This window comes from Cherax quadricarinatus, chromosome 41, assembly GCF_038502225.1.
Source record: "Cherax quadricarinatus isolate ZL_2023a chromosome 41, ASM3850222v1, whole genome shotgun sequence".
Lineage (NCBI taxonomy): Eukaryota > Metazoa > Arthropoda > Malacostraca > Decapoda > Parastacidae > Cherax > Cherax quadricarinatus.
In genome coordinates this window covers 6,083,100-6,096,639 of record NC_091332.1, presented here as the reverse complement: position 1 = coordinate 6,096,639, position 13,540 = coordinate 6,083,100, and the positions used below count along the sequence as shown (strand labels likewise).

Here is a 13,540-nt window from a genome sequence, read left to right as displayed (position 1 = left end):
TAAGTGGTAGTGGAGTTGCAAATACAGTGGGTTCAGGTGTTGGTGGGGGCAGCAATACTGTTGGCGGTGGCGTTACAAGTGGCAGTACTGCTGGCCTAGCCCCTGGCCAGGTCACTTACCTCACCTCAGCTGTGGCTGGTAGTGGAGGAACTACTGGCCTCACTATCCATCATGTACAACAGGTAAGCTGCTATTTCCACAGAAACAACTGAAATTTTAAGGGGATGCTACACCATAGTGAGAAAACTGTTCCTATTTTATTTTTCTCTTAACACTATTTCCCACCAAAAGAAAGAAAACCCAAAAGGAAAGAAAACCCAAAAAGAAAGAAAAAAAACTTTCATTATCATTTAACACTTTCACCATGACTCATACTTAATCACTGTCTTTGCAGAGGCAGCCAGATATGACAGTTTAGATAGTCACTCCAAACTGCCAATATCCCAAAACCCTCCTTTAACCCTTTCAGGGTCCGTCCCGTAGATCAATGGCTTTACGTTGAGTGTCCAAACTGTAGATCTACGCCAAAATTCTAGCGCCGTCAAATTTAGCGCGAAAACGCTCATAGGCCTACATGTGAGAGAACGGGTCTGCGTGGTGGGTGTGCGCCATAAACAAAAAATCTAGGCGCCCGCATAGCATTGTGGGAACGCCGGCTCAGTTACCCTTGTTCACCATGCCTCGTCGCAAGTCAGCTCTCACTCCCCAGAAAATTGGGACTCTCCTCTTCCTATCTGATAGTTCTGACACTGATGGAAGTGGAAATGAAGACAAATTCTACGGCTTTGATCAGTTAGTGACCGAAAAGAATGACCAGGATATCGATAATAGTGCAGAAAACCCTGACAATCCTCAACCTTCTACCTCTGGTGTGGGCACTCGTGACTCACGGTCGGTTGTTCCTCATCGCAAGAGAAAACTAATATTTTCGCGTGGCCAGGCCTCTGACTTCAGTAATGATGATGATAGTGACGTGGACTGTGATTTTATTGTGCTCGACGATCAATCGAGTAGTGATAGTGAGGAATCATATTCACCAGTGAAGCGTCGGTATGTTCGCCGCCGCATGCGCTCGGGTAGTGTACCCTATGCTGTGCCCAGGGGACGGAGTACATCCCGGAGTACATCCCGTGGCCCAACACCAGTTTTAGGTAGTGATAGTGAGGATGATGTGGCTACACTTGGCATGGATAGACCACAGGCATCAGTGGATGGTGTTAGTGGTGATGGTAGTGGCACCGCCATGCGTGACTCACCAGGCCACGCTGGGACCCACGCTGCTGACTCGTCAGTTCAAGGACAAAGCGGAGCGCCAGCCACCAGCCCACCACAACCACAACCACCCGCACAACCAGCCTATGATGTCCAGTATCCACCAGCAAACCATATGTGGGATTGGCAGCAAAATCCCAATTTTGTTCCCAAAGTGGAGTTCTACCTACTTGTCCCCTTGGAACCACGGCCAATGAACTGGAATTCTTTGAATTATTCTTCGACCAGCCATTGATGGAAATTATTGTCAGGGAAAGTAATAAGTATTTTGAGTACACCATGGCAAATACGATCTTATCACCACAGTCAAGACTACACAGGTGGAAAGAGACGACTGTTCCAGAAATGTATTTGCTTTTTGCAACAATAATGCTTATGCCTCACGTCTATAAGCATAATATAAAAGCATACTGGTCCGGTCTTCAGTGAAATCATACCAGTGAACAGGTTTATCCTACTCTTACGTATGTTGCACTTCTCTGACAAAACCAGGCCTGACAGAAGTGACAGGTTTAACAAGATTAGAAATGTTTTCATGTATCTCAAATGAAAGTTCAGCATATACTTTTATCCATTCAAGAATCTTGTAATTGACGAGTCTTTGATTTTGTTCAAAGGTAGACTGTCATTCAAGCAGTACATACTGAGCAAGAGGAAACGCTTTGGTATAAAACTGTTTGTACTCTGTGATTGTGACAGTGGCCTGGTGTTGGATATTGTTGTATACACGGGTAGTAAAACATTGAAAGATACCAAGGTGACGTAGTGAGAAACATGATGGCACCTTATCTTGGTAAGGGGCATACATTATATACCGATAACTGGTACACAAGCCCATTACTCAGTGATTTCATGCGAGTGAACAAGACAGATGTGTGTGTGGCACAGTGCGTTCTAATCGTAAACATATGCCCAGGCTCAACGCAGGTGCTCGTGGTGATGACGTGCAGGTGTTTACTGCCAATGACATCATGGCATTACGGTGGCATGACAAACGAGATGTCACATTGTTGACAACCATTCACCGTAATGAAATGCAAGACAGTGGCAAAGTTGATCGAGTGACTAATGAACGTATTCGAAAACCAGTGACAGTGATTGATTATACACAAAACATGCGCTTGGTTGACAAATGTGACATGCAGATTGGTTTTGTTGACTGTGTTCGTATGAGTTACAAGTGGTACATGAAACTTTTCTTCCATCTCATGGACATTTCAATGCTCAATGCATATAATATGTACCAAATAAAGACTGGCAACAGACCACCGTATGGTGAATTTTGTTTGTCTGTTGTCAGACAACTCATAATGAAGTACCAGGTAACAACACCTGCTATACAACACGGTCCTCGAATTCCTCAGGATATACCCAAGCGTTTGAGGAGGGAAGGTGATCATTTCATAATACAACTTCCTTCAACTCAGAAGAAATTTGCTCAGAAGAGATGCATCGTCTGTGCACAAACAAAAAGACGGCAACAAAGACGCAAAGACACTCGGTTTATGTGTGAGGAATGTAAGGTGCCTCTGTGCATGGTGCCTTGTTTCAAGGAGTTCCACAAGCTCCAGCAGTTCTAAAACCATGTCCAGTGATTGTAAATATGTAAATATATGATAGAACATTAGTATTATACAAGATTTGTGCATGTTTATTGTAATAAACAACAGTGGTAAACAATAATATGATAATAACTTTAGTGCAGTTATTGTGTTCAATACAGTGAGTTTATATATATACATTATATACAGTATTGGTCTCTCAGGCCCCAAATGTTAGTAGGAATAGAAAAAAATTGGAAAAGAAAAGAAAAAACAACAAAAACCGCAAAATAATGTAATGCGCGTATGTGGAATTCATCGATGTTGCCGCCACCACATCATTTTCGACAAACTTCTTGGCACTGTATCTCGGTAAGTACTGATCAGAATTTTTTTTTTTTTGTCTTATTACCTTCACAAAAATATGCTCTTTAATTCTGTAAGAAAAAATAATTTTTTTTTTTTTTTTTTCAAAATTTCTTGGACACTGGAGCACCACTTCAGATTTTGGCCTTGGACCCTGAAGGGGTTAAAGTGCAGGCATTGTACTTCCCATTTCCAGGACTCAAGTCTGGCTAACCAGTTTCCCTGAATCCCTTCACAAAATATTACTTTGCTCACATTCCAACAGCTCGTCAGGTTCCAAAGACCATTTATCTCCATTCACTCCTATCTAACACGCTCACACACACTTGCTGGAAATTCAAGCCCCTCGCCCACAAAACCTCCTTTACCCCCTCTCTCCAACCTTTTCGAGGACGACCCCTACCCCACCTTCCATTCCCTACAGATTTATATGTTCTCCAAGTCATTCTACTTTGTTCCATTCTCTCTAAATGACCAAACCACCTCAACAACATGAATTAAATTGTATATACTATTTACAAAAACATTCTGGTAATCAGTTTCACAGCAGTGAGATGGATACAGAACTCCTTGATCTTTCACAACCCTTAACCCCAATAATAACAACAGGTCATGGTGATGACCTGAGAGTTTTTTTTATTGTAGTCATTGTTTCTAATTTTTGGGTGGATGATGACTGGTACACTATTCATATTATGGTTGGTACTACTCCAGACATATTTATTTAGTAAGAAATCTTGTCTTACCGCTGGTAATGTATGATATTTTTACTGATGTTGGCAGGTGGTTGTGGTGGTGGCAGGTGAGTTGTGGGAGCTGATAGTTAAGGAACTGCCTGTCATATGTTTATACAGGTACTACAGTGGAACCTCGGCTTTCGAGTTTGATCCGTTCCGTGACCTTGTTTGTATCTCGATCTGCTCGTATGCTGCGTCAATTTTCCTCATTTAAATTAATTGAAATGCCATTAATCCGTTCCAGCGGAATTCCTGCTCTCAGGAGGCAGGAATATGACTGACTTACTGACTTAACTGACTGATTTACTGACTTAACTGACCGACTGAATGACTTGACTGACTGACTGACTGACTGAATGACTTGACTGACTGACTGACTGATTGACTTGACTAACTGAATGACTTAGTTACTTTTTCACTGAAGAGGACCCTGAAACGGTGTCTAGAGCAGCGGATGCCTTACCATCAGTTGCATAATATACTTCAGGGTTATAAAGAACAGAAATCCATAACAGAATTTATGCACACTCCAGTACAACCATCAACTTCAGTACCAGTACCTCTACCATCCACCTCAGCCCAGTAGGACCACAACATAACTCTCCACTCTCTTCACAATCATCCACAAACACCAGCACCCACAATTTAAGGTAAGAAATACTATTATTTCTGTTGCAGTTATAGTTTTAAGCAGTAAAAAAACATAATACATCACGACAATGAACTACAATTACATATTCACTTTTACTTTTGTAAGGATCTGCTCGTATCCAGAAACAAAAAATTGACCGAGTGACTGCTCATATCCTGAAAAACTCGTATGGTGGGGCATTCATCAGCCAAGGTTCCAGTGTATTGTAGAGGGTTCAATCTCCATACATTTCTAGATCAACAAGCAGTGACAGCTATTATGTAAGGAATGTAAAGCTTGATTATTTTTTAGCCATGACGAATTACAAAGCTTAAGAAAGTTGATTGTCACTTATAGGGGTCCAGTGACAGTAACCCTATTTTTTCCCATATGTTCTTTTTTAAGGTGTATATATACTGTCCAGTATTTAGGTAAGAAGAAAACCCTATTGGATTATTAATTTTGGAGATTTTTTTATGTATACTTTACTGTAAATGAGCTAATACCTTATAAATTCTTTTCAGGTTCTAAACCGGCTACAAGTGCAAGGCAAAGGCGGTGGAGGGTCAGTTGGTGGTGGCGGAGGAGGGCTTTCACTCAAATTGCTTGGGTCTGGGCAGGCTGGGGTAACAGGTGCAAGATCCACCTTCGTTCTTCAACAGGAGAAAGAGCCCTCCTGACCTCCTGGGGCAGGGGGTCAACCCTCTTCAGCCCTGCCCATAAGTCTCTCACCAGGGGTACCAGAAGGGTTCCAAGGAGGGCCAGCACAGCCCTCGTCCTTGCCTCAGGTGGCAACCGTTGCCGTACCCTTCTGGAGCAATAGGCCCGTGTGCCACAATAACAACAACAATAATAATAACAACAATTATGTAAAAGTACGTCCAGCTGGTGTCTGGCCTCCCACCAGTGGTGGAACAGTGCGAGTGACCCAAGTAGAACCTTCAGCTAAGTCCAGCATAGCCATGGCCACCAGCGGAGCCAGTATGACAATGACTGGGATGACCGACATCGGAGAGATGATACACCCAGTGGCCACATCCAATGCTCAGGTTCTGGTACCGAATGATACCCCACTTATAACCCAAGATGGACCATTGTACAACAGTGGCACAAAGAGCCCGTCTCTGCTATGTGTAGTTCTTGACGATTGAGGGGCCATGTATTTTGGTTGTTCACTAATATTAATTAAATTTGTTATAGGTAGAAAAGTGTTGCTCGAGCGTGCAGTGATATTGTGAGACAATATCTGTTCTTGTGTGATATGTAGCTCTTCACTAGTGTGCACTAGTGAACCATGACAAAAACAGAGACGAACAGAGGCAATAGTGCAGTTACATAGCAGGCCCTCCTATACGCTTAAATTTCGTCTCTTGTGTGATACAAGTGCATGCTGAAGAGACTTTTTTTTTTTGTTTTGTATTTATCTGTGATGTTTTGTACTCTGGTGGGCTCTGGCAACCAGAATAGGGAGTGGGGGACACAGGGCTGGACAAAAGTCCAGCCTAACCGTGCAGCTCACGTGTTGGTGCTCGGCCCGACACTCATACATGGTTCACACATGGAAATTTTTTGACATTTTCAAGTACTTGGTGGTTCTTTTTTACCACACAATGTAATATAATATTCTAGTCTTGTTTGTTAATACTGTACTTGTTTTCTCTCTTTGTATTGATGTTTTCCCTTTATTTTTCTTTCATACACACTGCCATCCTCGCCATCCAATCTTTCTTAGGAAATGCCTGTTAAAAATGTTGATGGTGGTCTGCACATGAACATTCCCTTGGTAGGTGGTGCTGCACCACTTGCTTTTTCTAACAAGTTTATCATAAAAACTTAATATTACTCTCAGTACTTATTATCATTATGGTTTCTTTCAACAATCATGGCCGTTTTTTCAACAGTTTTAACATTTTTTTCTTTCCTTCATAGTTTTTTGTGCAATGTAATTTTCTTCTTGAATTTGTGCATGTTATAGTGATGCATTTCTTTTCTTACAACTATCAGTCAGCTGCATTGTAGCAAACAATATCAAGCATACAGTTATTTTCTTTATAGATACATTATGCTTTCTTAATTTTCATTGAAAGCTGGTGACTCTTCTAAAGATCACTAATTCGGTATTGAGATTAGCTTGCTACAGCACAATATGTAAATCAAATTGGAAAGGATTTTGTCTTGTAGACTGTTTATGAATACTATTGTTGCACGTGTATTAGAGGTGTGAATAGCTATGATAGAAACTGTTGTAATCATTCCACAACAATGGTACATAATTGAGACATTCAACTGGTGCAATGTGGGGCTGCAGGTAAACAGTGTAGTGAGATTTGAGCAGGTCTGTGGGAAAAATGTCACTGAAATTCTCTAGACTTCAATTTCATAGTTGTCAGTGTCTAAAAAGTAGAGGAAAAGTGCTAAAATATCAACATAATTGTTCAATTCAGTAATAGCTGGAGTATGTCTTGCTTGAGGTATTAGACTTGTTCAAATTAAGTGAACACATTCAGGTTACCTCCCACCGGCCTGCAGAATTTTGTGAGCTCCCCACCTGTTCCCCCCCCCCCCATTTTATTATATTTTGTATAACTTTATTGTTATTTTTCTGATAATTTTAATTTCATTTTATTGTCATGTCTAAAGCTTTCCAAACCATTTTTATAAATTTATAGATTTATGCTTTTTTTTTCATCTGACTCTTAACACGTTCATAATGTTGGCTCAGGGACCAAAATATCTGACAGTTGTTTGCTGGACCGCCACCCTTTCGATATTTTACTCATTTCCTTTTGACTCAAATTTTATTTCCATTCATAGAATTGTTTGCATGACCTCATTAAACTAACAGCTACAGTGACTGTGTGAAAGGTATTAAAACAGTAATGTTTATTACATTATGTAGGGTACAGAGGCATTTCTAAGTAGGACTTAATTTGTTGGAAACCAGATAGTGTAGCCAGTCCGATTTAGAGTACCTTTTCGTTAGGTCATGGAGGTGTTTGGTTTTTCAAACGAGGGCAAGTTAGGCAGTTTTGGATTAGGTGGTTTACAGGATATTTAATTTTTAAACAACAAAATCCTTAAAATGCTGATAACTGTTTCTGTAGTGGTTGTAGTTGGAAGCTTCATTTTACATTTGAAGGAAAATTAGAAATTTTCCACTAAGTCAATTTGGCAATTTAAGTTTTACTTTGATCTTGAATATTTCATATATTGTGCACTGTGTGTTCTGTGTTCATAGTATACCAAAAATACCTTTTATAAAGGTATGGTGACAGTAATAATTAGGATTTATAAGCAAGATTCAAGTTAATAGAAACGGTGGAAGTTTTGGTTGTGTTGAAGACAGTAAGAGATGTTGTGCTTTTATGTCTAGAATCTCAGTGTAGAGGACCAAGGAGATGTCTGCCACAATTCAGGTTGGTCTGTGTGTTTTCTGAGTAATCTAAACTTTCTATGTCTAATAATTTTTTTAAATGGTAATGAAGTAGCTACCTGACGTGCTAATTGCTAGTGTAGGGTTAGTAAGCTAAGACTTCAATTTGTTGTCCTAATTAATGATGGCTGAAGACACATCATTATCTTATTATGCATTTGTGTTCTTTGCTACGTATCATTTACTTGTGAATATTTAAATGTGAATTTAATTTTTAAATTATAATATTTACTTGAATCTCATTAATCCATGGCATTTTACTACTTTTTGACAATCACTTGATTGAACATCAATAGTGGAATAATTAAGAAGGTCTCTTGCCAGACTCAAAGTATTTGCCTTATTTTCCTTCTAATGATTGTGAGCCATTCTTATGTATTAATTTGGTAAGATGATGATGTTTTTTGTTGAAGGAACAAACCAGTTTTAATCTTGTTTCCAAAGTTGCTGTTATTCTACTTTTGCCATATGCTATTATTCATTTTTGAACATTTAAGTTCTGTATGTTGTATGTATTGCTTAATTTTGGACAAAAGTGTTCTTCAGTTGTTAATCAAATGACTTGATGGTTTCTTCTGTTGATTTCTAATTTCAGTAAATAAATATTTAACAGTGACAAAATATCCAAGTGATTTAAGTAGCTTGTCCATAATTTCAGCAGAAAATTATAATAGTTGCGCTTACTTGCCCTATGTGTTAGTATTCCTAATATATTTTCAACACTTGTTTTGTACATGTGTTAGCATTTTTTATATTCTTCATATTGAACTATTTATCAGGTTGGTGGCTGTCATTTAATTTCTTAATGTTTTGTAGACAAACTTGAGTTGTGCTTTAAAGTATTCTGGAAAGATTTTTATGAAGTGTAATGCAATGCAGACTTGCTATGATAGGCTTCTTGTAGTATTATGTGATAGTCTCTTTATCTGAATAATGCTTCACACACTCATAAACAACATAGTCATTGATCATTATCAAAATTGTTAATATGTATACACACTACTTGTAATTTTTACTTTCATATCCACAGTGAATAAGATTATAGACAAGGTACAAATGTGACTTTATGGACAACTTTGAGCTCCTTTTGTCAGTACTTAAATAAGGTGCATTATCTGAATGTTGATTGTAAAAAAATAAAAAAAAAGAAACTACATTTGGGTACTCGGAGCTCAGAGTTGCCAATTTTGTTACACTCCCAGTATTATCTACCACTTGTTCTTAACTCTTGTCACTTTCATCACTTTGTCATAATATATCTGAATCATAATTTTTTTTTATACAAATCCTTCTACTTTTGACTCTGCCAGAATTTAAGACTTAACCTCTTCCTCTTTTATGACTCTATGGCATTCTTTGCATTATTTCTGCCTCCTTCCCTTGCTGTAAGTAGCTTCCTCTGTTTTTGCTCTCTTGATTTCCTTTGTGCAACTCAGCCATCCTACATCTTTGTACTCTGCTTACTATTGCTCTCTCTATCATTACCTCCAAAGCTCTTGGAAGTCGTACCATCTCAGTATGCTAGTCCCTCAGCAGTTTGTTTCTCACTTCGTCCAAGCTTTGAAATTTAATCATGCCACATCCCTCTGTTTTAACAAACCTTCCTCAAAGTTGAGTTTTTCTGGTTCATATTCCCAAGACATTATTGGATGAATATGAGTAAATTTGAGCTAGGTATCTACAAAATTTTAAAGCAAATTCTGTACTGAATGAAGTTTTTATTATAATGTTATATATAGGCAGTTCATACATACTATTTCCTATATTGGACAATTGTTTGAAGATTTATGAAAGTATTTGGGTCACATTATCTTTGAGTTGAGATAAGAAAATCAGTATCTTAATCCATGAAGCCATTATTTATTAATCATCACACTGGCTGAAGGAAATTTTACATAATCTTTTTACAACCACATTAGCAAGTCACTTGTAATACGTGCAAAGTAGTTGTGCAATGCTTTTCAGTAATGTAATACTAATTTATAAAAGGTATTGTATTTTTTTTATTTTTTTTTTTTTTAGATCTACGAAAGGTAAACTTACTTTACTAGAACTAAAACCCATGTGGGTTTAGCTTTGTTTATAATATAATGTACTGGAATGCAATTTTCACCTCAATGTGCTCTGTTGCAATAGAAATTGCATGAGTCTTACAGTTTAAAAGCATAACATAGTATAATGGGTGAAGCAAAGAGACGAGATCTTAGACTCTCAGGAAAGTTTATACTGTATGTACTTTTTGAGGAGCCAGCAGTTCTTTGTTGTTTTCAGACCAGTTATGGTGCAGATTTTAAAAAAAAATATAAGTAATGAATATGGAAAAATCCAGTAAACAGTGTTGCCCATTTTTTATCCGTTTTCTTTTGTCTTCTTGCCTAGTTAGCATTTATGCTTTGATTTTTTCTTTTACTTTGTGATTAGTGCAAAAGGATCTCTCAATTATTTTCTCTGTCATAATTATAAGTTGAGGCACATTAGTGTCTTGCCCAGATTTGTTTGATTGTGGTTGAGGAGGAACCAGGATGGCAGTGAAAATTGTTTAAGACATTTCTTCCTTTGATCTGTTTGGTCCTCTGGCCTAAAAATTACAGGCAGACCAATTAATAGGTTGTGTCAAACTTTTGCTTCATGTTTCGGGTTGCAGCTCTGATATATTGGTATCATCTTCCTCAGGTATTAATTTATATTTAGTAATAGCAATGTGAATCTATAGTCACTTATAAGGATCTATGTTAGCATGCTCCTCTGCCCTGTGTAAATGCCATTTTTCTATATGTTTATTTATACCTATATTTTATGTTTTTAAATATGTAAAAGAAAGTTATTCCCTTTCACAGAGGTTTTTGAAAAGTGTCTGAAAAAAAATGGCAAATAAAGAATTTAAGCTGGCTCCTACATCTTAAATGACTGTCCAGTTTGGTAATGGAATTCTGCACAGGCTTTAGCAAATGGTTGAATTAATTAAAGTGAAAAAAAAAAGTATCTAAATTTTACAAAATTTGTCATGAAATTAATATGTATACGAGTTAACATTCATTGTAAATCAAGTTCAAATTGCCCATGTCTCTCCATTATAGACTTATTGACCTAGCACAAATTTTCCTCTTTGTAGTGTAGCATATGTATTCTGAAATAGCACTTATGGTTATTGGTGAACACCTTTTAATCTGATGTTACAGTAGCCATTGGAGATGTGTAATATTAGTTATTTGGATGTGTTTCAGAATGCAGATACGTATATTGGAGGCCTGCCTTACTTTCCCCTAATACTTTTCTCAGTTTCATAACTTTTTTTTTTTTTCACCATGGCAGTGTATTTTCATGTAATTTTAAAGGAGAAATACTTAATATATTTGTGACAATGCATATAGAAATTTTTTGGAATAAAAACTTAACAATGTTAAATTGTTGTATTGAGACTTTAAAAAAAATCTTAAAAAAAATTGTACATTGCAGTTACTGCTGTTCACCATCTGTGTTCACCAAATGTGACGTGCTTAGCAATTCTGAGCTTCAGATAGCCATGATATTAAGTTCAGTTTGTATTTTGTAGAGAGGAGAGCTGAACTGCATCATAGTCTTGTCCAAGGCTCACAATGGCTGATCTCGTGATAAAAGTTCAATCCCTGTTCCTTCATTCATATCTAGTTCCAAATGTCTCACTGTACAGTATATGGTAAAGGACTGTCACTAAAGTGATGACCATTTATGAATAAGGACTTGTAATTTGTGGTAATGGAGGCCAATGGAGGGGAATGGATGACAAATTCTATTAAGTAGTCTATCATCATTAAGTAGCAATCAGTGATCATATAATTATGCTTGTAATGTACAATTCATGTTGTTGAGTAATTTTGACATGTATCTTGATAAAAAAAATTCCACAGTGCAGTTGTTAGTTGTACTGTTACAGGTCCCTTAGTCTTTGGAAGCTTTTTTTTTTTTTTTTTTTTTTTTTACACCTTTTTTTTCAGCTAATCTGAACACAAATGACAGCATCCGATGACTAAGGGATTATATACCGTGTTGATGTTTCAGGTAATTTGGAGAGTCTTCAGGTATTTCCTCACTGATTACATATTTTGTGGGATGTGTTTTTAATAACCCGCCTGATGTTAGACCAAAATGAATCCCAAGTTGTCAGTACCTTTCTATGAAAAGGAATAAAAATATGCTGTGTAAGAATGTAAAAATAGAAATAATTGTATTAAATGCTCAGAAACCAATCTCATTAACAGTGTGTATGGTTGTAAATTATTGTAAATGAATTAAATAATTTATAAATAAACTGATTCTCATTTCTTTTTGGCTTTAATTACTGTGTGTGCTCTGTCTATATTCATTAACCTTTAATTGAAAACACCCTAATACCTATCAGGAAATATACCAAGTAGTCTTAGTTGAAAAGGCAGCCTTAAAAAGTTTAATTTTTTTTTTTTCATTTAATCTGCTAAATGTTAGATACAATGTACAATGAAGACCCTGCCATAAGACATCCATCTTCTATCTGTTCAGTTAGTCAAACAACCTCTTCTCTCCTCTACCTTTTTTTTTCAGCTTGGAAATAATTTTATGTTGCTTGGAGACTTCCTTCCTCTTCAAGGGGGGCTCCTTGGCGTGGTGAAGAGGCTCTTGGTCTGAGGAATTAGCCCTGTCGGTCTTCTTCCTCAGACCGAACCTAATTACCCCCCATTCTCCCCTCCCCTATCCCATCCTCCCCATCCTCCCCTTTTTCCATTCCTCCTCCTCCTCCTCACCCCTCCCTTTTGCCCTTCCTCTTTTTAGCCTTCGTGATTTCTCCCACAGGCGCGCTAGTTCCTAGGTAGGGGAAAGGACACCGGGGTCGATCCCATTCCGTTGAGGTTCCTTGGCGGTGGCGTAGTTTGCCGTGGAATCTGGATTGCCTAGGGATGTCCCGATCCCTCTCCGGTATCCCGGAGTAGCTTTGGGTGTCTTTTGGGCGACGGGTGTATCTCTGGAAGCCACCTTTCGGATTCCGGGGGTGGTGGCTGAAGGAGGTATGCTTTGTGGCGGATATCCGGCCGCCCTCTCTTTTGTCCACCGAGGTAGCTCGGCAGATGTGAGGTTGCTATCCCGGATTGCTGGTTTACTGGCATGAAGGGTAGGGTATGGCACGGGTTCCATGCTGCATCTGCGCTACTAGCGGTGTCGAGTCCTCTTGGGCGCGGAGGGAGATTTCCGGCCCTTTCATTCCTCCTGGGAACTATTCCTCCCCGCTCCCCCCTTTTTTTATTCTTTTTTTTGTTTTTATTTTCTTTTCTTTTCTTCTTTTTTTTTCTTAAAAACAAAAAGCAAAGGAGTAACCTAACCATGGCAGCCCTAGTCCATGAAACCACTACCCCCGGGCCCCTTCTTGATACCGCACCCCATTCTGACCCTGCCTTGTGTTTAGACCACTCTTCGGACACTCCTGATGCCCCTGTACCTCTTGCTGGTGCTGTTTCCTCACCCGCTTCAGGTACCGGGGCTTCGACTGACTCCTTCGATTTGTCTGAACTCCGCTCTCCTTTGACTATGCTTCCGGCTTCTCCCTCTACGG

At 38.5% G+C, this 13,540-nt stretch overlaps 1 protein-coding gene across 2 annotated transcripts in view; it reads left to right on the top strand.

Moving 5' to 3' along the window:
- The window catches only part of LOC128695965 (mucin-2), a 68,454-nt gene extending 56,172 nt beyond the window's left edge, over positions 1-12,282 (top strand). For both annotated transcript variants that reach the window (XM_053786950.2, XM_070092924.1), the window contains 2 exons: positions 1-182; positions 5,072-12,282. In XM_053786950.2, coding sequence (XP_053642925.2) covers positions 1-182; positions 5,072-5,227 — 338 coding nt within the window. In that variant the 3' untranslated portion in view covers positions 5,228-12,282. The remainder of the gene's footprint in view (positions 183-5,071) is intronic.
- The last annotated feature ends 1,258 nt before the right edge of the window (positions 12,283-13,540 follow it).